The sequence below is a fragment of the Macrosteles quadrilineatus genome, unplaced genomic scaffold, assembly GCF_028750875.1.
Source record: "Macrosteles quadrilineatus isolate MER2022 unplaced genomic scaffold, UCM_ALF_1.0 Scaffold_3__2_contigs__length_128488019, whole genome shotgun sequence".
Classification (NCBI taxonomy): Eukaryota; Metazoa; Arthropoda; class Insecta; order Hemiptera; family Cicadellidae; genus Macrosteles; species Macrosteles quadrilineatus.
In genome coordinates this window covers 20,870,372-20,895,739 of record NW_026542596.1, presented here as the reverse complement: position 1 = coordinate 20,895,739, position 25,368 = coordinate 20,870,372, and the positions used below count along the sequence as shown (strand labels likewise).

At 35.3% G+C, this 25,368-nt stretch overlaps 1 protein-coding gene across 2 annotated transcripts; it reads right to left on the bottom strand.

Annotated features, from left to right (window-relative positions):
- Nucleotides 1-2,853: 2,853 nt before the first annotated feature.
- On the bottom strand, nucleotides 2,854-23,650 carry LOC128988990 (facilitated trehalose transporter Tret1-like). Of its 2 annotated transcripts, none has more exons than XM_054410830.1 (8): nucleotides 23,383-23,650; nucleotides 17,759-17,894; nucleotides 16,058-16,231; nucleotides 14,430-14,641; nucleotides 6,198-6,399; nucleotides 5,679-5,866; nucleotides 4,575-4,828; nucleotides 2,854-4,193 (listed from the first exon to the last, which is right to left on the bottom strand). In XM_054410830.1, the coding sequence occupies exons 1-8, from the start codon at nucleotides 23,431-23,433 to the stop codon at nucleotides 3,902-3,904; spliced, it is 1,509 nt and encodes a 502-aa protein (XP_054266805.1). In that variant the 5' UTR covers nucleotides 23,434-23,650; the 3' UTR covers nucleotides 2,854-3,901. The 2 variants fall into 2 exon arrangements, with proteins under 2 accessions (XP_054266805.1, XP_054266804.1); XM_054410829.1 differs by having other exon boundaries at nucleotides 6,195-6,399; nucleotides 23,383-23,649.
- Nucleotides 23,651-25,368: the final 1,718 nt, after the last annotated feature.

Here is a 25,368-nt window from a genome sequence, read left to right as displayed (position 1 = left end):
GTTCTCAAATATGTAATGACTCACTTTCTACTCTTGTTATGAAATATACTATAACATTTGGGACCATTTTTTTTATTTCAGTGCACTATAGGAAATAAAGTAATTCTGTAGTTGATATACTATGGTTGATACATGGTTGATATTTTTATGCACATATTTGTAGGTGGTTTTAGCTTAAACAACAATTCATTTCCTTCCATATATTTAGAAGAACATCTACAAATAATATAAAACATATTATAACATATAACATGTTATATGTTATATGGTATACAACAAACATCTGGCTCAATATAGTATAGATGAATTTATAAATAAAAAATGAAATAGCTATCCATTCTAAAATAATTGTAAAATTGTTTAGTCTTTTATATTAAATTGTATAACCAATTTTGTATGCTTTGACACTATTAATGTATGTAACGGTTAGTTTTTATGTGTTACTTCTTTTAAATGATGTTTATTATTATATAGTATATTGTGGGGGGTGACCTTGCTTGGCAGTGAGCACAAAGAAAGGTACTCGAGATTCGATTATACAAAATTCTATATTATATTGTCAACACAAGTATTATTTATAATTACAGAGATAAAAGGAAAATAGAATATAGATATTATATCGAGAACAATGAATGGCAAATACTAAATGACAAAATATGATTTCCAATCAAATATAATTGTTTATGTTATTATTCTCAAAATAACTATTCAACCAAAGAGGCAATAGAAATTGGTAAATATATATATTGTTTTAAATAAATGTATGTAATGAAATTTATGAATTTAATATGAAAAGTGTTAAGTGTCTTTATAAGTATTTCAAAACTATCTGTGCTCTAAGTCTAAAAATATTAAAAGAGGATAACGGCCTTACCTTGGCCAGCCGGCGCTGGTTCCTAAGGAAGAGTGTGTTATTCGTGAAGGTTTACCACCGACGGTATTTTCAATTTGGCTGCAAAGAGAGATTAAGGCCATGATCAGCAATTTGTTGGTTATTGAACCTACTGAATGCAAGAAGCAGCACAAAACTGCTTACACTCAACAATCTACTTTACACAACCAACTGCTGTAACTGATACTTCTACAATTGTTTGATTGATTGAAAATCATTTACAATGTGAATTTCTAAATTTATTATTTAATTACATTCTTCCCCAAAAATTAAAGTCGTCCTACCATCACATAAAATTTATAAAGTGAATAAAGATAATTTGATTTGATTTGATTTGATTTAGTGAATTATCTATATAAATAAAATTAGAGTTTTGTCTGTACATTGCTTAGAATAATGAACTTTTTGGTTATTTTTACATTTCATAGGTCAGAGAAACCGAATCAAACCTTATCTCAATTTCTGTCTGTCTGTCTGTCTGTCTGTCTGTCTGTCTATCTGTCATTCTCTTGGTAACGCTAAAATACGCACTTTATTACAACTACTCCTCAATAACTATAGCACTGTCCCGCCTGAAACTTATTTTCCAAATACTATACATATATGAGATGGTTTTAGACGTATTTCATCGAATATGAGACAGTTAGATATTTAACAGTAAACCCTTGAAAATCAAGTTTTTGTCGATTTTTGACGTGGAATTTCTGGAAGCCCATGTTAACCTTATGAGAAATGAAATTATTGAATCTTAACAGCTGTTTCAATTAAACAAGTTGGTTCTGTTCTGTGATGTTCAATAGCATTAAAGTTACAAGGATTACCAACAGGGTGCAGCACTAGCACTATTATTTCTTTTACATTTATGACAACAGCTAATTTGCAACCTGGAGGCGAGTGAGCGTAGCGAACGAGCTAACCTGAAGGCAAGTGAGCGTAGCGAACGAGCTAACCTGAAGGAAAGTGAGCGCAGCGAACGAGCTCCAACATACAGGTGAGTGAGCGTAGCGAACGAACTTCAACCAGGACGTGATTGAGCCATGCAAACGAGATCAGATAGTAAAAATAAAAGTAAGCCTACCGTTATAGGATCGACCGGCAGACACAGAGGTAATTTAACCTTTTATTGATTGTCATACCGATCCGGAACAACAAAAAACAACATAAAATGAAGCTATGTATAATAGTTTGGCCAGCATATCTTAAAATATGCAAACCAACTGCTGTTCGTTATATAAGAAGGTTTCAACTGAATATTATAAGATCCCCGTGCGTAGAACGGGTACACAGCTAGTTAACAATAAAATCAGCTAATCTACTGTATCACTGGGATTATAGATTACACTAGGCTGTTTTTCGAAGCTTACCATTATGATAATCTTATAACTTAGTAATAACCAACAACGTGTTGGCTAATTTTAAGACTTTAACCGAAACACATCGGATGCATGGACTCATTCCCAAAATCTAAATGTTTACACAAACACAGAGCGAACTTACGTAGGCCAACGATGACTAAACATTTCTGACTCTGAAACACCCCCCCCCCTTTCCTTATATTGATATTTGATCCCAAGTTTGTTCCATTTGATTGAACAACCATCAGGAGGATTATCTTTCATTTATGTCTGAGCGTTCATGATAGTTGGAGTTGTGGGTCGGGGAAAGTTTGATCTAAGTTTCCCCTAAAAACCGACATGATCTTCTTCCCTAAGATGCCTTTCATATGCGTCGTAATTGGTTATAGTTAGTTACATTTCAAAGCTATTGAGAATTACTGAGATGTTTAATAATTTGACACTTTGTACTCACATGGTCTAGTATTCATATAAACAGTTAGAAAGGTCCACTAAAACACTTTATTTGTGAAAAGACTAAGTTTGCTGAACATTTGGTGCCAGGGTCACATATTTGGGAATTTGGTAGGGGGACATCTGGGACAATGGTAGAACAGTAAGCCAGAATACATAAGAAAGTAATTTAATTTATTAAACAAATTAAAATCTTACACCTATCAAATCATAACACCTGTGCCATTTTTTTACCCTCCTCTGGAGTTTGTTACAGCAATTGTAAATAAGTCGGAAAAATATCGTAATAAACATAAGATAAACTACTATAGAAAACAATATTACCCTACACTTTATGAGAGCTCAAAATTACCTTAAAATTTAGCTATTAAACAGTATTCGTACTCTATATTGTAGAAAACAATCTAATTAATTCTACTGAATACTGAAAACGATTATTTACAGTAAATGGTTATATAATCTAGTATAATACATAATTAAATACAAAAAAGTTAATACTAATTTAAGTAATTCCTTTTCTAGTATGTATTTCAGACTTCTAAATGTACCGCGGAGATGATTCTTATCCCATCTAACGGTTTAAAGCCTTTCCATAGTTATTGTACAAAGTAAACGAGGTTTCTGGACAAACACTCAATTGACTGTTTATGAACTAAAATTCAAACAAAGATGATTCACTCCCCTGTTTTGGAGTGAAATCAGGGGATCGGGATGTAGCCACATGTGCCAATCAGTCTACTAAGAAGAGCAATAACAAACTACCTCAATCTACTAATTCAACTAATCAACTTATCAAAATCAACTAATCCAACTAATGAAGTAATATAATCCACTAACAAACTACTACTTTTTGTTCCCTTTTTGTTCTACAGTAGGTATCTAACTTATATTACACTGTTTAATAAATCTACTATTGAGGGAGTCACATGGAACTTAGTGAAACTATGGCATATTTTGCACATTTAAAGTTCTAGTAACAACAATGTAGACTAAAATTCTAATTGTTGAAAAATAACTAAGTTAACTAAACGCATATACTATTGCAAAATTACTATAACTGACAGATACAACATGACCTTTTTACATAAATCTTTTTTCGTATGTCTATACCTTAACTAAATAAAGTAAACAACTCCTTTACAAATAAACATCACGTTGATGGACTTGTAATCAAACAAGTCAAATTCATACACAACGAGTGCTACACGTGTGAGCGCAGTTCGTTTTCTCGTTTGGCAGAGTGTTTCCCGTTGTCACATCTGTCAGTCGTCTCCTCGTTGTAGAATATTTTCTCGATCTCCTGCAAAGGGACTCCCTCAGTCTCTGGAAGGTTGAAGTACAGGTAGACTATGCCGAGGAGACCCACGGTCCCGTAGAGGAAGAGAGCTCCTGATTCACCTATCAGGTACACGACGTTGAAGTACGTCTTGATAATGATGAACATGAGGAGATATCCAATAGCTGCCGATACGCCACTGGCTACACCACGGCCTCTGTAAACGTTTAGTGTCAACACTTTGTAACAAATACAACTTATTATGTTTCTAAAACTAGGATAAGGCCCGCACTGGTTTATTTAATATTTATTGGTGATATGTAGGCTATAACACCATCATATTTACGTCATCTAATTGCTGCAGGATTTATAAGTATAGTGTTCCTCTTTTTATCTTACGCATAGCTTATGAGAATAATTAGTTGTAAATGACCAAATGGTTAGTTCCTAATGTTTCTGGCAAATTTATACTATTTATACCAAGAAGGAGCGAATATCTTATGCCAACTGCAAATAGTTTTTTCCACTTATTACATTGGTAAAACTACTATCTTCATGTCAAACCCGTCAATCAAAAACAATTTTTCACACAACTTACTTGAGTGGAAACACCTCTGATATCAGGATCCAGGGGACGGGTAGCATGCCTAGAGTGGCGGCGAAGTTCATCAAGCAGACCAGGGTGATCACCAGCCAGGGGACGTGTAGGTTGAAGATGAGGTAGAGACCTAGGCCGAAGCAGCAGACCACGCCTAGGCCCAGGGAACTGAACGTGAGACCTCTCTTGCCCACGCGTCTCATGAGGAGAGTGGACGTGATAGCCCCGAGGAAGACCAGGCCGGTGCCGAGGAACTTATCAAACAGAGAAACGGTCAAGTCAATCAAGTGTTGAAAATTCAAACGTCCATGACGATTTTTTGGAAAGCGATCTTTAATTATTTTAAAGATATCACAAAGAAGAAAGGATGAGACAGGGATTAGTCTTTCTTTATGTATATCAACGAGGCATTTTATCAACATTTTGGTTAGGTGGAAGTTCAAAACGTTACATTGTTATAAAACACATGTTTTTTAACAAATTTTTTTTTATGTGATTTTAAATTTGAATGTGCACATCGCCCATTTTAAAATGTGTTTTTAAAGATAAATGCATCAAAGTCACGATTATTCAGTTCTTAGTTCCCATTTGTCATCGGGTAAGTGGTTAGCTATGCTGTTAAGCAACAGGAAGGCGTTTTATAACCACAAGACCCAAACAAAAAACCAGCTGCTGGTTGTTTTGTTGAACTAAAAAAATATATGAGGTAAAAAATTTTTATTTGGAAACAGAGTCAAGAATCGATCCATCTTGAAATTGTCGCTGTAGACCTATCATCCTAGAAAATAAACGCATCCCTTAAAGAATGTCGTGATCTGAACTCCAGATCATTTTGGCAGATGTTCCGGCTATCTTCATCTTGAAAAAAAGTGTATCGGTCTCTCCAAAGGTAGTTAGAATGGTTCGCGTATCATAAACTATTATTGGGTGGTATCTCGTCTAGGTTTGTGCATTGCGGCTTTTTCTAAGTTAAAATATTGATACGAAAATCTTAATGGTGCAAAAACCTACAAATAGGAGCACGGACTATTGTAATTGAAAGCAAAGTTGGACTTAACAAAAACGTAGTATTAAAAGAGCAGTCAACATTTATCATATACTCACAATGACCATATTCGGCCTGATCGGCAAGTTAAGGCTTGTCAAAAACTCGACAAAAAACGGCTTCATAGCTGTTAGACTAGTACAGGAGGTGATGAAGAAAAATGTGACGATTAAACGAAGAGGTCTTTGTACAGAAGGGTGAAGGAATATCTCCAGCTGAGATTTGGTAGCATGGCTGGGAGTAGTACCTAGAACAATGAGAATGTGTTTACATGACATGTATAAGATGTTTTTTGTTATTTTCACCCTATATGGTCTAGCTTTTTCAAGTTCATCGCATCATATATTTAGTCAAATTTAATTTAACCACTTGTGTTGGACTTTTGTCAAGTACTGTATAAATTTATTGTCTGAAACCACTGATTTAACAGTAGATTTTAAACATCTCACGTTATTTGTATTTCCTAAACAACTGCCTGGTTAGAATTTTAGTTAGTTCAGTATCAGGGAAGGTCTACGTCCATGGCCTATAACAGCAAAAAACGTAAATGTATATAAGAGGATGCTAATCCTTACCACCTTCTTCAGTTGCTACAACTTGATACTCGAGGAGGTTTAGGACCCTAGTAGATGCTTGGCCGGAGTTGCGAACATAAGAAATGAGGGTGTCTAGCTCTTCCTTGACCATCTCCGGAGACACCCATCCTCTCAGCCACTGGAAGGCTTTCTCAGCATCCTTCACACGACCTTTAGTCACCAGCCAGGCAGGTGAGTCTGGTACCTGGAAAATAATAGTACAGATAACACAGTGTAGATTTTGGCTAGGTGTATAGCTCTTCTATAATAAGTCTGTCAAAGGACACACAAATCCTTTCAGCAATGAAAGGATCTCGCGGCATTTTCCAACTCCCTTTGGTCATCAGCTATGCTGGGTATTTACTCAGGGGAGGTATAGAAGAGGCTACGATGACAGCTGTGGGCTTCTTATTAGCTGAGGGAACGCCATTACCGTAACAAAACGGTCGGTAGCCATCGGCCTCGGTGGTCTAATGGTTAGCGTGCCGGGCTCATATACAGTAGGTCCCGGGTTCGAATCCTGCTGGTAGCATTTACTTTTTGTCCAAGATTTTTTATTATCAGCAAGTTTGGTTGGTTTGGTTCGGTAATTACAGTTTAATTTTATTATTAAGTCATTACAAAATTTTAATTGAGCAAATTCTAGTTTTATTTAATAAACAGAATTATTTTTCCGATTACTAAACTTTTGTTATATTATTTCTTTATCAGCAAGTTTGGTTAGTTCGGTTAGGTTATGATAGTTTAATTTTATAATTAAAAAATAATAAAATTGAATTTGAGACATTTATAATTTTATTTTATGAACAGAACTATTTTTGCGATTAGTAAACCTTCATTGCCAAAGTGCTCTCTACTACAGCGCTGTTCACGAAGGAATTTTGAACTAAATGCCTCATTCGTACCTCCCCTAAGTCAGACCCGCTATGCTGGGACCGTGAGAATGATAATGCAGATCAAATGGTAGATACAATTGATGCATATCTCTTCCTTAACTACCTATCTCTGAAGCTTAGCGTACTACTGGACAAGGGAAACATAGGAATACTACCGGCTCTCTATAACTACAAACATAATACAATTTTTTCAAATTATTTTCATCTAATTTCCGTTTTGTCAATATAATAAATGGAAAATTAATAATACGAGTGAAGGCAATTAAAATCTTGAAAAAAATCCATTCAAATGTATGTGTATAAAAAACCTTAACATCGCGAGAACATATTTAAAACATGTGGGGGTAATAATATAACCCACATGTGATTAGTTTTAATGTGTATTTTTGGTGGTTGATTTTCCAAGAAAAGATTTAGTACCAAAGTTTGACCTAAAATTCGGTATTTTGTCAAGGTATTGTTTTTCTCAGGTAATTAGTAATTTATAAGAAAAAATTATACATCAATTGTCAATGATTATATCAACAAGAATTTCGACCTGAATCCATTACCAGTGGAGTGGGTAACAACTGGTGCAGTTCTGACCTTTGGCCACCAAAGTCTGATTACATGCATTTTAAGCTACTCTTACATGTTTGGCTTTTAGATAAACTATTCGCCTGGACTACAATAAAATATTAAACAGTTTTTTAAATATTCTAAAATTTTTAAAATATTATTATTTACGGGTTTTAAAATAGTACCGGGAGACCGATCTTTGCTTGGATTCAATAAAGCATTTATTAAATAAGTTAATTATTGAATCGAAACTTTTGCAAACATTTTTGTTGCCTAGTAGCATTTGGATAATTTGGTTGTGTATCATTCCAGTTTCAGCATCAAGTGTATAAACGATAGCACGGTGTTTCAAGTTTTCTAATATTGTCTGCCTGCAATGTAGTTGCATGGTGCATAATGCTTATTCAATGATATCCCTCGCCAACCGACATGACAACATTGTAGGTTTGGGGGATTTCAGACTTCACTGCGCTGACGATCTTCCAAACGACGAGCTGCAATTCGTCGACTCTCCTGCTCAAAATGATCAGCCAATTGATGATATTCTCGGTCATAAGATCTGTCATTCTTCGATGCGTAACTTGGCCGAGTTTCTGAGACATCTGGTGATCTGGCGAGCTGGTTGGATCTGGTTCGGTTGTATACGAAGTGGTAAAATTTGTTTCTCTTAATTAATTGTTATAGTTTTGTGTGTTTTGAAGATATTTAGAATTAGTTGTGAGTCACAGTTGAGTTTGGATTAAAAAGTGAAGTACAGTTCTTGTGTAGAAATAAGCGATTGATTGTTAATTTCGTGGTTACACTATTTAAATAGAAATAAGTCTCCTTTGGACAGTAAGTGGAAGTCGTCCAGGTGCAGGTAGAGGATTGGCGATAAAGCCATTCGGATTAATTAGGGCTTTGCGCGCGTTGGATTACGCTAGGAGTAGGCATGTTGTGGGATTATGGTACCATGTGCCAAGGTTGCCATTAGGACTAGGAGCCAAAATAGGCAGGGAATGGAAGAAGGAGAATCCCCTGACGGCACAGAGGTCGAGGTCATGATCAAGATGAGGGTGGTCCTACCGCCGAAGCAGCCGTGGTAGACGAGGATAGTGATGACAGTATGGTGAATCAGAGTCTAGCAGTCTACGTCACTTGGTGGCTCTCGTTGAGGAATATGACTCTACTTCCTCAGTGACGACTCGGATTAGGACGAAGACTACCCTAACTACCAGGCCCCAATGACGAATGAGTCGTACTTGTGGCGACTCGGATTCGGATAAAAGTGTGACTCTACAGTTTTCACCGTAAGCAGTGACAGTGACACTTAAGTGTAGTGAAGATAAAGTGTGAAAAAAAACTTTAAACATCAATTTTAATATCAGGAAGGTATAGGCCTATTTTTGTTTAGGTGTTAAACTCAGGCCAACGTGCCGGAGTAGGGACACGTTATCGCCACGTCAGCATGGGGTGTCAACCTCAGTGACTTTTGGACCGAGGTTAGCGGATACCAGGTAAACGGACGACCTCAGTGTGTGATCGTGAGTGAACAATAAAACGGTGTAGGACGCCTAAGCGTTAGACGAGACTAGTGAATATTGGTACGTGTATAGAGGATGGGTACTGGGTATGTCGTAGTCGTATACATCGATATATATAGCTACTGGAATGCGCGCTGTCCACAAGCGCTGTGGTTTGAAATCCGGTCGCACACACGAGTGTGCTGCGGGAGAGTATCCATAGACGCGCAGGTACTGAGTGGGCAAGAACTGAGTGACAACCATGCGACTACGTACAAACACTGGCAGTTCTTTAATGTAATTGTATTAATAATTATAATGCATCATGTAATTAGATTGTTTTTAAGTTACCTTTGTTGTAAAGGATTACTTAAGGAATGCCTTTAAAAGTTTACTTAATTATTTTAAAAACACATTATCCCGCATTTATTTCCCGTATTTAATTTCCCGCCTGTTAATGTCACATGACCATCGTCAGACCCGCGAATGTGGGATTTTGAACCCTGGCTGTTTGTCTTCACGTCTAAGTAAGACTAAGTATTTTTAAATGCATGTGATAACTAGTGCCTAGTTTGTTTTATGTATCAACATGTTAATAAAATACAATAACATAAGAGGTTAAGAGTTGCACTGCATACAATTAATCACGTCGAGATGGAGTAGAGGTTGCAACATTTCTTTTCACAACCAAGTATTAAATATTAATTTGAAATTGAATATTTGAAAATTTTCAATTAAAGCATATGAACTTTTATTTATCTATGTTATTGTTACGAATCTGCTAAACTAACAGAGATAATCCTAAATCGAGACATACAATTAATTGTTTCATATAGAATAATTACAAGTATGTCGGATAAATTACCACCTTTATACTACACTCTTTTGCATTATCTCTTTAATCTAATGACATATTTTGAAAACTGGGTCAACAAATGCTACATACTTGGACATTTCTTCCAGGTTATCTATTAAAATTAGGTATTATTAAGATTAGGGCAAATGAAGATGTCCTAAGAATAGTTAAGTATGCCTACAGACGTAAATGGATGTGTGTAATAATTTTGTAAATTAAGTTTTTATAGGTCATATGACTAATGACGAACTTCAAGGATGCTAAATATATTTGCAATTTTGTTCAAGATTTTTTTCCATCACCTTGCAAAGAGAGAAAGAACAAAAAAATCCAACTTAGGTTTAAGGAAAAAATGTTTTGTAACATGTGATCTGTGTGAGCTTTTAGTAAACGTTATAAATACAGTTATGTTAATAAAACACTTGTTTTGTATTCAATGTTTTGTTTTTATTTCATCCTACCATACAAAATAATATACGTGATTGTAACTCATATTTATACAGATTTAAACAAGCATTATCTAGTTGATAAACAATATTATCTTGTTAAATACGGAAGAAAACTTTAAGAATACGTGTTAATAGTACTTCAATTATGTTTACTCATTACATTGACTATTATTGAGCATGTCAAGAAGATAAATGATTTGTCAAAAGAAGTCTCTTAAAACCAGTTTTTTAGGTGTATAACAGGTTAACATATGCCGCCACAATGCAGAAGCAATACGCTGCGTTGCGCTTTTGCCCATTCTCACCCTTCATTTCCTTGAACGCAACCACTGCTGGCCTGGCATGCTGCTGGCGGTTTGGGCAGCGGAGCGGCGCGGCGCTGCCTATCCAGTAGTTATATATCGATGGTCGTATAGGTAAAATAATATAAGAATATCTTATACATTAAATCGCAGGTAGCGCTCATAAAAAGTAGTTGTACATAATAATCTCTATTAATGTTCTATGTAGAAACGTAGTCATAAATTAGTTTATGAAGTTGTTCTGAATTTATTTTGTTGTTATTTAAAATTATTTTGTCTCCAGTTGTAATATTTTTGTGTTGTAATGTACTTGTCTCCTTGATCCTTGAATGATCCCCAATGTACTGTGTTTACGTGGATGTTACAGGCCGACAAACGGGTTGGTCAGCAAATCAAACGGCTGAACTCCAGTGTGGACGTGAGAACTTCGGAAACCGTCAATAGAGTGGCACGGAGTGTTTATTTCATAGGAAAATATGCACATTGGTGTTGCGAAAGGTGTTACAGAGCGACAGTTAAAACCCCTTGTAGCTAATCAAAAAGTAATGTCAGGATTCGAACAGGAATTGGCACATCAGGTGGAAGAGGCATACGAGGAGAAAGAGGGTATAAACATAAGTATGAAAAATGATAGTGAGGAATTTGAAAGGAGTTGTGGACAAATTATAAATGCCAGTATAAGTATTACTAAAGTATTGGCCGATTTCAGAGACAACAATCTATGGAGGAGAAGAAACGTGATTTTAAAAGTTCCAGTTTGCTACAGATGAGCGTACACCAGGTTATTCGGCAACTCCAGACGACACAGCTGATTTGAAAATTAGAAGTGCTCAGCCAATGTAGAGAGAGAAAATTACCTAATTCTATTGTTACAGTTGATCAACTAAAAGCAGACCTAGAGACATTGGAGGAAGCAATTAAGCTGGATGGTTATGAACTGGCCATCCCCTTTCAGGAAGTCACTAAATATTTAAAGCTAGAGATTGCTGGTTATGTCATTTCAGAAAACAGTATTTTAGTAAACATAAAGGTACCAACCAGGAGGCGTGAGGCGCAATGGCGAACTTATTAACTAATCTCAGTACCCTTTGCATGGAAAAACAATACATGTATGTTACAAAATGAAGAAAATATTTTGGCGTTGATGTTAATAGTTAATAGTTTAGTAAGATACGAATAAATTTTCCGAATTTTTCTTAAATTATGTGTGACGCAAAATTCTAGGGGGGGAATAAACTAGTATTCACCAAGTCAGGCTAGGCCTACCCCTAGAACCAGCCACACTCAAATTTCTTCCCCGGAATGCTCAGAAGGAGCCGAGAAAAATCCAGGGGTCGATACGAAGTTGTCACGGCTTTGACTGATCAATTTATTTAAATTTAATCGAAGGCTCAGAGCTCTAGAAGCGCTCAGGAAATCCTGCAGACGCTCAGTTGGAGTTATATCATCCCAGCCTTCGTAAAAGTGTTTTGGAGAATTTTGCCTAACTTTTATAATGACTCTGTAGGACCGACGAGTATCCAATCTTAAGCCAATGTGATATAAATACTCGTATTAAAATGCAACTAATTAGTTAAAGACGTTGGTAATCGATATAATGTCGAATAAAAGGTAAAAAAAAACAATTCCTACAGAGTCGTCGGGGCCTAATTAATATAACTGAACGGATAATTTATCGTGATATGATTTAAAATAAATTTAATATGAATATTGTAGCTGTTTGATTGTTCAAATCAGCTGCTCCCAAGACTTGATTCTTTCACCCGCCAAAGACGGGGTTTAGAACTTAGACGACAAGTCTCGGGGTATTAAAACGGTGAAAACGAGATATAATTTAGACGTGATAATTCTTGGTTAAGCGAACGGGGAAATCGTAATTTCGAAACTAATTAATTAAAATGAAATAAACGATCGCCACCGCTAGTCACTGGCAGGCAGGAACTGGCGGGTCAAGACTCGAGTTGAGAAAAATTAATTAAGATAATTCGTAATGGAATTTTAAGAAAACGAAAAGGTATAATAAGTAAAGTATGCGTAAGATAAAACAGAAATAACGTAAAACGTAAAAAGGGGCCTAACTAGTATGGTAGCTAACCTTCGTGATAATCGTAGTGTCGTTGTATTCGTAACCCGTGCGAGCTAGTCGGTGGTCAAACAGCGAAGTTACTCTCAAGACGGCGTACGAACGAATAATCCTGTCTCGGAGTAAAATCCTTCGTTCCTGCCCGCTTGAGGCTTACGCGCTCAAGCGGCGAACTTTAGTACTACTAGACAACAGCCGATCGAATTCACTTGTTGAGCTGGTCTAGTTTCGTCTGTCGTCTGTCAACAAATAAACACCAGTTTGGGGTTATGTCGTCGTCGGCGTTAAATATCTGTAAAATCGGCCGGTTTAACTTTATTATGTGAAGCGAAGTGCTATTATGAATAAATATGTAGTTGTGGATGTGTTTGTGTACTTCACTGTGAATAAAAATAGGCCTACGTTCTTTGGCCCATAGCCCAAGCTATGGCCAACACATAGGCCTAGGAGTAGGCTATTGTGGTTAAAAATCGGGTAAGTTCTGATGTTCATTTATTCGTAGTACGTTTTAACCCCCCTTAAAATTTGGCACCTTACATATGTTTTTAAATAAGCAAACTACAAGTTTACTTATTCTCCATAGGATTAACATGGGAATTTTAGATTTAAAATGTTTTGGAATTTTCTCCGTAACCATTAGGTGCATAATAAGCTCTAAAAAATGGTTTAGAAAGAAATTTGCTAAATTTTATGTACGAGCGAACGACCGGGCGTAGGTTAAGGCGCAGCTGAGACGCTGGCGATGTGCTGACTGATTCGCGATAATTGTGACACAGTTGATAACTAGTAACTCGCTACATTATGCAGACAATTACTCTTGGATTTTGTTAGGTTAAACATGACATCTGTTGTATGTTATGTCTATGACATTTTTTGTCTGTTTGTTTTTTTTCTGATGATTCAGAAGACTGGTCTCACTCATCTCAGGATATCTAATCTCTAATATCTCATAGCGTATCTAAGGACCAACAGAACTGTTTATCTTGAGTGAATACTGACTCTTCAGTCCCTTATTTACAATGTAAACAACGGTCACATGCTCAATATAAACAACAAACCACGAGAAGACGCAAACATAAACACATCTGTCACTGAACAAAAACGCAGGAAAACGGTTTACATTTTCTGATAGCCATGGAAAAGACCCCAGGGAACCAATTCTACCAATTGGTTTTGAATAATTGCCACTACCAAATCGGGTGCTTCTTTTATTATATTTTAACATGACACAACATTTCTAACATGAGACAGGAATCCTTTAACAACAAGACACGACATTTCCAACATGACACAGGACTCCTTAAATAACGACACGGTTAAAGTTAATGTTGGTGCTAAAACATATGTGACGTCACCCACTACAACCAGGAATCGGCAAGATATTCTACGAATTTGTCCCAGCGAATCATCATACCTACTTAAGATGGATTTTCCTAGATGCGAAAGCGGAACGAGGAACGCGGAACGAAAAAAATGAGAAGGAAGAAGCTATTTTAATGGCAGTCCTCTCCGCTTCTAGAAAAATCAGTACCATTAATCACGTCTTACATTTTTTTATATTCTAAATATGAAGGAATCTAAATACAAACCAGTGATAAGGCCAGGAACGCCAATATAGGAGACAGTGCACTCCATAGCATCATTGTTCTCCAGTCAGTAGAGGCTCCTATGAAGGCGGACACAACGAGGCCGAAGTTGAAAAAGATCCCGCCTAGGCTGCTGAGAACTCCTCGAAGTCTAGGCTCGCTGATCTCTCCAATGTACGAAAGAACCGGCGCCTCCATGAAGCCTAGACTCAGACCTAAGACAGAGCAGGGTTACTAGCTTGAGGAAATTGTTGGGTATCTATCAACTATACTGAGATATTCACGAAAATTGGCTTACGGATCTCCGCACTTGATAGAAAGAAAAGGAACATTAAATTACCTGTGACAAAATTCATTTCCCAAATAGAGAAGATGGAATGTTATAATAATGTCTCATTTAACGCATTCTTACTTTTTTACCACAATTGGCATGTAAAGTAATACCATCTATATCTATAAAAGAGGAACTATGTATGTATGTATGTATGTGTGTGTGTATATACGTTATGGACTCCGAAACCGCTCGACAGATTGTAATGAAACTTTTAGGCATTATTAAGCATCTTTCAAGGATGGTTCGAGGGAAGTTTGGTGCAGATCCGTCAAAAGGGCTCTGCCCCAGAGGGTTTTAAGTGGGCCAATGTCAGACTTTTTGATCTACAATGTTTAAAAATAAATATAATTCAAAAGCAGATGTTTACTTTCACCAATTGTTTTGTAGGTTTGAATAATCACAACATTCTGTATTAGCAATGGTCATGATTTGAAATAGTGCCACAGTGCTTCTACAGAGTGCAGCACAGAAAACTATTTTACTTTTGAATAAGTCCAAATGTATTAAACCCCAATCGCAGCACACCTGTGCACTTAACAACGTTTAAATTCTCCAATGTTAAATATTAAAACATAAAACCCTTTATGAAAGTATTATAAACAATAAAAGAGATGACTTTTTTTAAATTTATGACAACAGCTAATTTGCAACGATTTGCAGCTAATTTGGAGGCAAGTGAGCGCAGCGAACGAGCTCCAACCTGAAGGTGAGTGAGCGTAGCGAACGAACTTCAACCAGGACGTAATTGAGCCATGCAAATACTTATGAAGTTAAACGGGACAAAGCCCGTGGGTACAGCTAGTTATTTATAAAATTCAAAAGAATCACTTTATCTATCCAGCGACACACTTTTTGTAAGTTTTACTGAATGTAAATGCAAGATGAGTGGCGTGGATTAAGTGATATGACGTTATACTTTTGTTGTGCTCACTAATATAAGACATTTTTTTTATTCAGAACCATTTATCAAAATCACAATGACCAATGACGGCTAGATGCTGTGGTACTGCACTGATAGCAGCGTGTTTTACGAATTATGTGTATTTTAACTCACTAACCTGTAAACCACAGCTGTTGGCGAGGTTCAAGTTGTTGGGTTATAGGTTTTGATGAGACCTGGGTAAGGGCGTGTGGTGGTAGATGTTGTTGGTTGGGTTGTTGCAGATTTGCTTGATTTGGTGAGTTGGGTGGTTGTGAAAAATTCTTGTAGACATGGCCTAGGATTTCAGGCCACCGTGTTATATAAAAGACTGTACATATTAAAATCCTTTTGTAGCTGAACATCTAGAATACAAACCCATGGTGGCGACGGAGACGAACAGCGTGGTGGCTGAGGTGGCGTAGTGCAAAGCAACCCACGCCATTAGCTGAGGAATGTTGACCACCATCATGCAGAGCTTGCGACCCAGCTGATCCTGTAGAAAACCAGATACCACGCTACCTAGAGGCTGGGCTATGAAGATTAGTCCGGCTGGAACATACGTAATACAAAGTCGTTAAAATCCACTCGTTAGGTATGTTACGATTAAATTACGTATTTCAGACATTATCTTAAGTCAATTATTCCGGTGATTTTTCCATAATAACTCACAAAATAACGAAAAATCAGTTTTTAACAAAAAAAAACTGGTGAAATGATTTCATTGATATTTAGTGATGGTCCTTTAAACTCGAAATAAAATTATGTAACCCCAATGGTGTAAAAAATTAGAGTTCAAAATGTATTACAATTTTTGTGATTTTACCTATAAACTATCTTAGTTACTCCCATTACTGTAATCCCTCCCCTTACCCATTGATCATAAGGATTGATGACAAGGTATTGGGAAAAAGTATATCTCAGTTCGTTGATACAGATTATTAAGATTTGTTTGTTTATAGTTTTTTGTTCTGTTTTTGAATAGTTTATTATCTTTCTTTCAAATGCATCAGGATTTTCAAGTGAAGAACGATTCTTAAAAGAAACTTTTGAAATTCAAGTTTAAATAAATATGATGTGAATACGTGAAGATATAAAAATTAATACATGTAGATGTGTTATTAATCACTGTAACTTGTCAACATGATGTTTCAAATAATTGATACAAAAAGGTAAATGGATATTTGAAAGTTGGTAAAGAAATGAACACATTTGAGGACAGTGAAACTTAAAGGCGTTCTTGAAATGAGCACATCTGTCAAAGACATGCACTCAACTCAATTGTTAAATTATTAGGAGATTAGTAGATATTACGTAAAAATTTAATGATAACGATAACTGTAATCGGTCAAAAATAGGTAATCAGATATCCAAGTAAACCGTCTTGCGATTTCTAATAAGTTACTAATTGTCCTGGGCATATAGGTAAACAAAAACATTGTTTATCCACTGGCATTAAAGTAAAATGAATATTCAATTTTTGTTCTTGGTATATGTTTTATTATTTATAGTAAACAACAAAAAATAACCATTTAAAATAATAGTTGTTTAGTGCAGCAACGCGTGCCAGGTAACGGCTAGTAGATTATATAACAACAAAGATCACGTACTCCAATAATTCTCATAAAATAAATACAACCCAGCCTTGTTTTATTTTTTAAATAAACAAATCTATCATCAAAGTTGAAAATACATTTTTAAAGTAATGAGAAACAACACATCCCATTTCACCAATCTTAACCAACCCATAAGTACTGTTAGTTTGAACCAAATAGAGTGAGCTATGATTTAGTCTTTCCTTGACAACTAAACTGCTGAAAACACAATCTAAACCAACAAATAACAAAAGGTTATTTTATACAGGAATTTGTGTATTACTTTTCAAACTGCATAGACTTTTACCATTGAGTACTTAATGCCATTACTATACACAGTTATTAATGTTAAATTAGGATACAATTTAACAAGATGGCTGTAAAATATGATACATACAAATTTAATCCCAAGTTTAAAAAATTTTAATTTATTAGAAGGCAATTTATAATTTACATAATTGTAATAGTTGTTAGGAATATTTACCAAACCATGACGCCTCGTCGTCTGTTAGTGAGAAGTCACTTCCAGGAAGTCTGAGGGCCCCTATCACTATCACTGGCATGCCAATGATAATGCCAACATTGAACATCAGGCATTCAAACGCCATAGTTGCAAGGACCTGTAAAAAATCACTATCACTGGCATGCCGATTGTAATGTCAACGTTTAACATCAAACGTTTAACATCAAAAGCTGTAACTATCTGGAAAACCTCACTATAATTCGGCAACGTTGATCTTCAGTCATTCTAACGAAAATGTTGCTAGGACCTACAGCACCATTACTGGCATGTCGACGATTAAGACAACATTGAGCATAAAACAATTAAACTCCAAAGATAAAAATATATGAAAAACATCACTATAACTGTCATACTGATTATAACACCAACATTAAATATGAGTAATATAATGATCTGTGCGCTAAAACCTTCTAAAAGCAATGAACTGCAAGTGCATGTAAGTTCAGCCACATACTTGCATTTTTCATGGAATCTAAAATAATTTACACCGTATTTATTTTGAATCCTGGGTTCAAAATTATTTTCTCTAGTGGTTTCTGAGCTTTAACTTGTTAAGAGATTATAAATTTACAATTCTAAACACCGTTGACATTTACGTTAAGTTTCAATAAAAGTTTCTACATGGCCTATAGTGCAATTGGCCACGCCTAGTAACTAAAGTATGCAGATTGGAATGCAAATTTAAATAAAACACACTTGGAATTTACTTCCTGTTTCTGATGACAATATAAACCGCTATATGACTTTGAACTTTAAAATAGACAGTAATAATTTTGATAGTCGTGAATAAACATTTATAAACCATTTTTGGCATTTAATTTTATCATAGTTTACCAACGCAAACAATTATTTTTAGAATTTACTAGCTGCTGTAGCCGTGCTTCGCAACGGGAAGAAAAATATGTTTAATAATCATTAACATAGATTTAGAATAAATAATCCATCATAAAGTTTTAGATTAAATAATCCTACCACATGGTTGAGTAAAATCATAGAAAAATAAATATATTGAATTTCTTAGGATAAGCTGTCTGAAATTTTGAAATGAGCATTTGCCAGTTCTGATTGTTTACAATTAAATATCAACGCAAAGGTAAACATTGTGAATTTTCTCATGCTTCAATGGAGACCAATTGACATTTGTTTTTGAAAACCTCATCTCAAAACTTTGGATATCCAAGGGTCCGTGAGCAAGTCATGGAATTGAATAGACCTATGGCATCCCTAGTTATGTGGACCATCTTTGTGCTTAATTTTGGCTGTAACCGTTAAGTATTTCAGTCGTGACAGCTGCCCAGACAGACAGACAGACCGACCTAACCTCAATTTTATAATAATATAGATAAAATAGAAACTTAAATTGTATATCCAAAACATCTCTAGTGTATGATGAGTTTGAAACAAAACTTGGGTTGAACTTTGTGTAAAAGATTGTTGTTGTTTGACATTCCTATATAGGGTGTTCAAAAAAAAGGTGTAGACATAATTTATGTAGTGATTCCTTGGGTCGAAATAGAGGTAAAATCAAGAATAATATTTTTCCAAAATTGCTTCGTTAACCAGATATTCACCATTTTGTATTTTTTACGTAAACATTTTTATCTTTGAATTTTTACCACCGATCTTTATGAGCTTGGTATGTACGTTGAGGTAGAAGAGACCCATGCTAGAAAAAATATCTTGATTCACCTTAAAATTTACAACTAAAAATTGTTATATTTTAGTTATTTTTCGATAGATTTTATAACTTGGTACCGTTTGATAGGGAATATAAAAGAAATGTGTTTTGAAATCTTTTCATAAAATCAGCTATATTTTAATTATTCAAGTTTAAAAAATTTGAATGGTCACAATTTTGAATTTCTAATTTAACCATGAATCAAGATAATTTTTGTTATTATCGTCTCTTCTACCTTAACATACATACCAAGTTTCATAAAATCGATTGAAAAATTTATAAAATAAAAATGATTATAAACAATACAAAATGGTGGATATCTTGAACAAAGCGATTTTGGAAAAAATATTAGTCTTCATTTTCTTATAATTTTGACCCATGGTATCACTGCGTATTTAGCCCACCTTTTTTGAACACTCTGTATGGGCCCCAATAGTTATTCTAAGATTTGGTTAATAGTGTGATGTGAAATTAATTGTTTAACTCTAGTATAAAAGTAGTATAAATATATATTTATGTAGATTTTTCAAAATTTATGTATCTATAGAGCCATAAAATATTTTTGCAAAGCAGCTTACTCATGGTTCATTAAATTTTTACGACCATTTCAAAACAGTAGTTTTTATTTACAGAACATTAAACGGCAATAATTCGCTCAAGTAGATTTGAATTCAAAGATGACATTGTTTCATGAATTAGTCACGTCCATTAAATTTGTTACGTAATTGTTGTGCATTGATAGACAGCCTGATAGCAGACTAACTTTAAATGATATGCTGTACGATCAATATCTATGTATAGTAGATGCACTATTCTACACTACACTACACTATTCTTATACTGTTTTGACGAGTTTTCCCTAGCGAAGAAACATTTGACGTAGGTAGCATGACAAGACCTAGACCCGGGACCGATTTGCTTTTTCATTTGGATGGGCCGAGAGATCAAATACACTATTAGTTAAATTTGTATAAATGTATATATCTGTGAACATGATAACTCAAGGTCTGTTCAAATTTTGGTGGGATTAAGCATGAATTTGTAGGGTTGGATGAACTTGATTCAGTTTCCTATCCAGCAGGGTCAGTTAATGTGTGTTATAGGGTTTTGAAATTATAATCCAGTATATGACAAATGCCTAATACATAGGCGTAAAGAAATACTGAATGGCTCTTGTTAAAGGTTATTATTTGTTCAAAAATGGCAAGCGAGACAAAGTCCCACGAAACAACACTTGAACCAAGTCAACGAACCACTTGATTTCGGAAATCAAAAAACTAAACTGTGTCTTCTAACCCAAAAAATGACACTGAAAGTTTTGATTTTTGACATTCAAACACTCCCACTACCGAGGCCTTAAAATGACAGTGTAAATTGTTAGCAAACCTTCTCCTGTAGCTTTCACCGAAATCGTGAAAGAAGGTAACAACACATAGAACAGCTAGTTTAAAATAGACTCGGACTCGGAAGATAAGTGATATTGGGAAGCTGAACACGGTCTTCATCTCTAGACTCCGCAGAAGCTGCAATAAAGAGGATATCTGTTATTTACTCGGCAAATCAAAAAGAAAAGGTGATTGTGTTACCTTGACACCCAGGTAGGACTCTTACAAATCCTTCGAATTTGGTGTTACTTCTGTTCTTAGATAGACTATTTCTGGCTTTAAGGCACTCTATTTAAACGATTTGTAGTTAAGCCAAAGTTAGTTGAGCGCCATCACGTTTTTTAAGAAACTGCAAAATCCATCCGTAGACACGAGAAATTGAAATCCGGGAGGCATAGGTGTTTTTTTCTAGGACGTTAGGCACGAGCCTGGGATTGTTTTTCACATTACTTCAGGCTAGACCTAGGGGTTGCGGCATTATCACTTAGTTAAAATGACTTGGCAGTGAGGCATAAGGGAGGTGTAAGGAGGCATATGTGTATGTTATGTACGAATAGTGTATGTTTATCTGATCTCCCTGTGCTCAAGCCGGTTTGAATTGTCCAAAATCATGTGAAGACAAGGTCACGGTCGCGGTTCTTTGCGTCCGAAACCTTTTCGATATCACAATATTACGATACAACTATTTAGTACAAAACGGTAGATTCGCATATCTCGATGGGTAATCTAATCATACGAATGGAGATTTGCTTAGTTTGCAGGATTGCTGCAGTGGGGTGTTTTAAAATTGATTCAGGCTTCTTAAAATTATTTTTAAAATATAGTATCACTTAGCTAGTATAAACGCTGCTGTTATGTATTAAACAAAAAGTTTCTTAATCGACTTTAAGTCTTTATTCAAAGTTAACAATTCAATAAATTTTTGGATGTTTGAATGACTAAATAATATATCTTGTGTTTGGTGGAATGTACACCTCGAGTAACGTGCGTAAGTAGGGCATACGGAGCTCAGTAGTTTTATTGCAAAAGTCAAGGTTATATGGGATCATAATAATCCTACTAACAGTTGTAAAACAGCTTACTTCAATTCCCTATTTTTTACTATACAAATTTTGATAATGCTTCAAAATAGTGTTCTAATAAATTTAATATTACGCCAAAGTCATCCCTCGTTGTTGGCTTATTACTGCAATATAATGGAACTGTTATAAAAAAGTGTGGTCTTTACTCATTCAAGTAATATTTAAGTTTATCAGGACAAATAATCGTATGGTTTGTACCAAAAGCGAAACAACTTCATTATTAGTGTGACGGTTGTTTTTCAAGGATTGTAAATGTAAAACACGTAAAACCACTTTAAAAGGCATATTTACAATCGAATTACTGTATGATTACATATGAAAAGTCAAAAACTAATATTTGCATTGAAAAAAGTGTTTCACAAGACATAATTTTGAAGAGCGTCTTGTATTGAAGTTTTCCCATTATTTTCTAGTTTTTTTGTTGTCTTTTTAGGAAGACAGACATACTCCACTTGATACTACCGTTAAAAAATAGCTCAACAGCTAAAGTTTACCAAAACATCAATCAGATGCAACATATCTTATCTTACTAATATTATAAATATGAAAGTTTGTGTGTTTATTTGTTTGTTTGTTTGCTTGTTTGTTTGTTTGAAGTTTAATCACGCATTAACTAATAGACGGATTGGACTAAAATTTCGCATGATAGCTCATATTCCCGATTAACATATAGGCATATTCTTATCTCAAAAATCCTTTCGGGCTCCGCCCCAGTGGCTCTGTAGTTCCCCATGTTAACCTTTTGAGTATTCATATTTAAAGGTAATTAAAGAATTTAGTCAGCTGTTACAGCAAAAAAAGTTGGTTCTATGATAAAGATGATATGCAAAAGTATTAAAAAATTATAAGATTTACCAACAGGGTGCAGCACTATTTTTTTTCATTTATGAAAACTGCTAATTTGAACTAAGCAGCAAAAAAAAAACTGTGATAGGCAATGAGAACTGCCAAAGTAGGATTGTTTACAGTTATGTTTATGTTTTTAATTTCATGAGTAATTTGTGATATTTTTAGAATTTTTAATAATTTCTTTTTCCTTAATGTTAAGGTGAAGTGGTAGAACATTATGGCTATGGTAGGTGTAATACAATTATAGTATACCGTAAATTTAAAAAAAGTAAATTTTATCAAACTGTGTCCAACCCCATTGCAAACGCTAAGTTAGAGTATAACTGCAATAAGCTTTTTACACTTATATGCCAACCCCGTACGAAGGACGGGTACTCTGCTAGTATATATATATATAAAAGGTTGTGGGGGAACTTCCCTTCAACCGCCTTAATAGTGCGAACGAAATATAATATAAGCCTATTGAAAAATATTAACTGGTTAGATTTCATAAGGACGTAAACTAAAAATATCAATATTATAAAAAAATTGATACTATGTTAATAACACTAAGTAAATAAAACTATAAACAAATTAGTTTAAAACTCATACCTGAGCACATGTTGAGCGGGCACTATCGTAACCGTAGTTGATTCCATCCATTCTTAGTTTCTGTAACACACAATACCACCAATGCCTATACAACTAGTAAGTGAGTTGGTACAGTGGTCGTGGTGTCACAAACTAAACAAACACTCGCGTAACTCCCAATACCACCAATGCATAGCCTAGCCTCGACAACTAGTAAGGGCGGGGGTAAAGCGATCTTGGTAGTCACACACTAAACACTCTGGTAGCTCCTAATACCACGGACGCGTAGCCTAGCCTCGACAACTAGTAAGTGAGTTGGTACAGTGATCGTGGTGTCACAAACTAAACAAACACTCGCGTAACTCCCAATACTACCACCAATGCATAGCCTAGCCTCGACAACTAGTAAGGGCGGGGGTAAAGTGATCTTGGTAGTCACACACTAAACACTCTGGTAGCTCCTAATACCACCAATGCATAGCCTAGCCTCGACAACCAGTAAGTGCGCTGGTACATTGATCGTGGTAGTCACACACTAAACACTGTGGTAACTCCCAATACCACCAATGCATAGCCTAGCCTCGACAACCAGTAAGTGAGTTGGTACATTGATCGTGGTAGTCACATACTAAACACTGTGGAAACTCCTTATACCACCAATGCATAGCCTAGCCTCGACAACCAGTAAGTGCGTTGGTACTTTGACCGTATTAGTCATACACTAATCAAGTCGTACTGAACTGTATGCCACACTCAGCTTAATCTAATCGTCGATTCTTATCGGTTGATATGTTTTATCTGTCAACTTTTTACAAACGCAAGGAATTAAAACCCCTACATTGTTACAATCCAACATTTTAAAGCATAGCTTGCAATTAATTGTCGTGTTGTGCAATAACTAAGGTCTAGATGTGCACTGTACAGCTGTACAGATAACCGTGCAGATAGCTTCATTCTCGTAGGTTAAATGAGTCACTTATAGATGAAAGATTGTTTTATTTTATGTACAAAACTTCAAAGATCTAAGTAAAATTACCGGGCATTTGAACTATTTTTTAATTTACAAAATGTTTTACTAACAATATAATAAAATGTTGATGTTACACGTAATATGAATTCGGATTAAATGACGAGGTAAATTAGGTACTATTGCAATAGTTATAAAATAAGACTTTTTCCTACAGTTACCTAACAATGTACATGTTCTCTCACTGATTTGAGAAAGCAAAGTGGCCAATTCGCTCATCAGTGAGACAATGTTAACATTGTCTCACTCTAATTACTTTGTCTCACTCCAGATTTGCAACGTGAAGGCACGAAATGGTGAACGCATAACATGCAGGCAACGTCGTATGCGCGCGAAATACGTTGGCAGCACTGGCTGTAAATCAGCTGGTCAGCTGTTGTACTGTTGTATTTGTCACTTCACATTAAATGTTATATTGAAAGTTCACTTCTGTGTAAAAATAGGTTATGTTTCTTCACAAATTAATGTATTTGTTTTATGGTAACTGTAGGAAAAGTATAATGTGCAACTCGAGTTCAAAGTACAATTGCCTCACTCGAGAAACCATTCCTCACTCGCCTACGGCTCGTGAGTAAGGATTTCTCTCGAGTGAGTCAATTGCTCACTTTTCTCACTAGTTGCACAAATAACTATTACCTACGACCGTATTTTAAAGTAGACTTCAGTTCTTAGAATTGAAAAGTTTCACTTAACAGCTGTTTACTTTCATAACAGCATAGTTTCATTTCATAACAGCATAGTTTTTCTCATAACAACACGGGTAACGGAACAATGAGGTTCAAGAATTGAGGGAAAAGAAGTAAAATTGTAATGATTCGAACGTCAACTAATCAGCTGATCAGCTGATCAGTTGACAATTTTAATTGTTGATCGTACTTGTTCCTGTTGATACTCACGTATTCTTAACCTGAGTTGGTGGAAGTTAAAGGAAGGTAGATTAAACTGTTTTAAAAATGTCAGTTAGTGAAAGTGAAGTTGAC

What these genes read in the sequence shown, in the direction of transcription:
- LOC128988990 (XM_054410829.1), bottom strand. Translation starts at nt 23,433, where the DNA reads ATGGATGGAATCAACTACGGTTACGATAGTGCCCGCTCAACATGTGCT. An exon ending in CGTTCCTGGCCTTATCACTG is followed by an intron (nt 6,400 to 14,429) that starts GTTTGTATTTAG and finishes ATTATTTTCCAG; the next exon opens with GTACCAGACTCACCTGCCTG. An exon ending in TCAGAGGTGTTTCCACTCAA is followed by an intron (nt 4,194 to 4,574) that starts GTAAGTTGTGTG and finishes AAACGTTTACAG; the next exon opens with AGGCCGTGGTGTAGCCAGTG.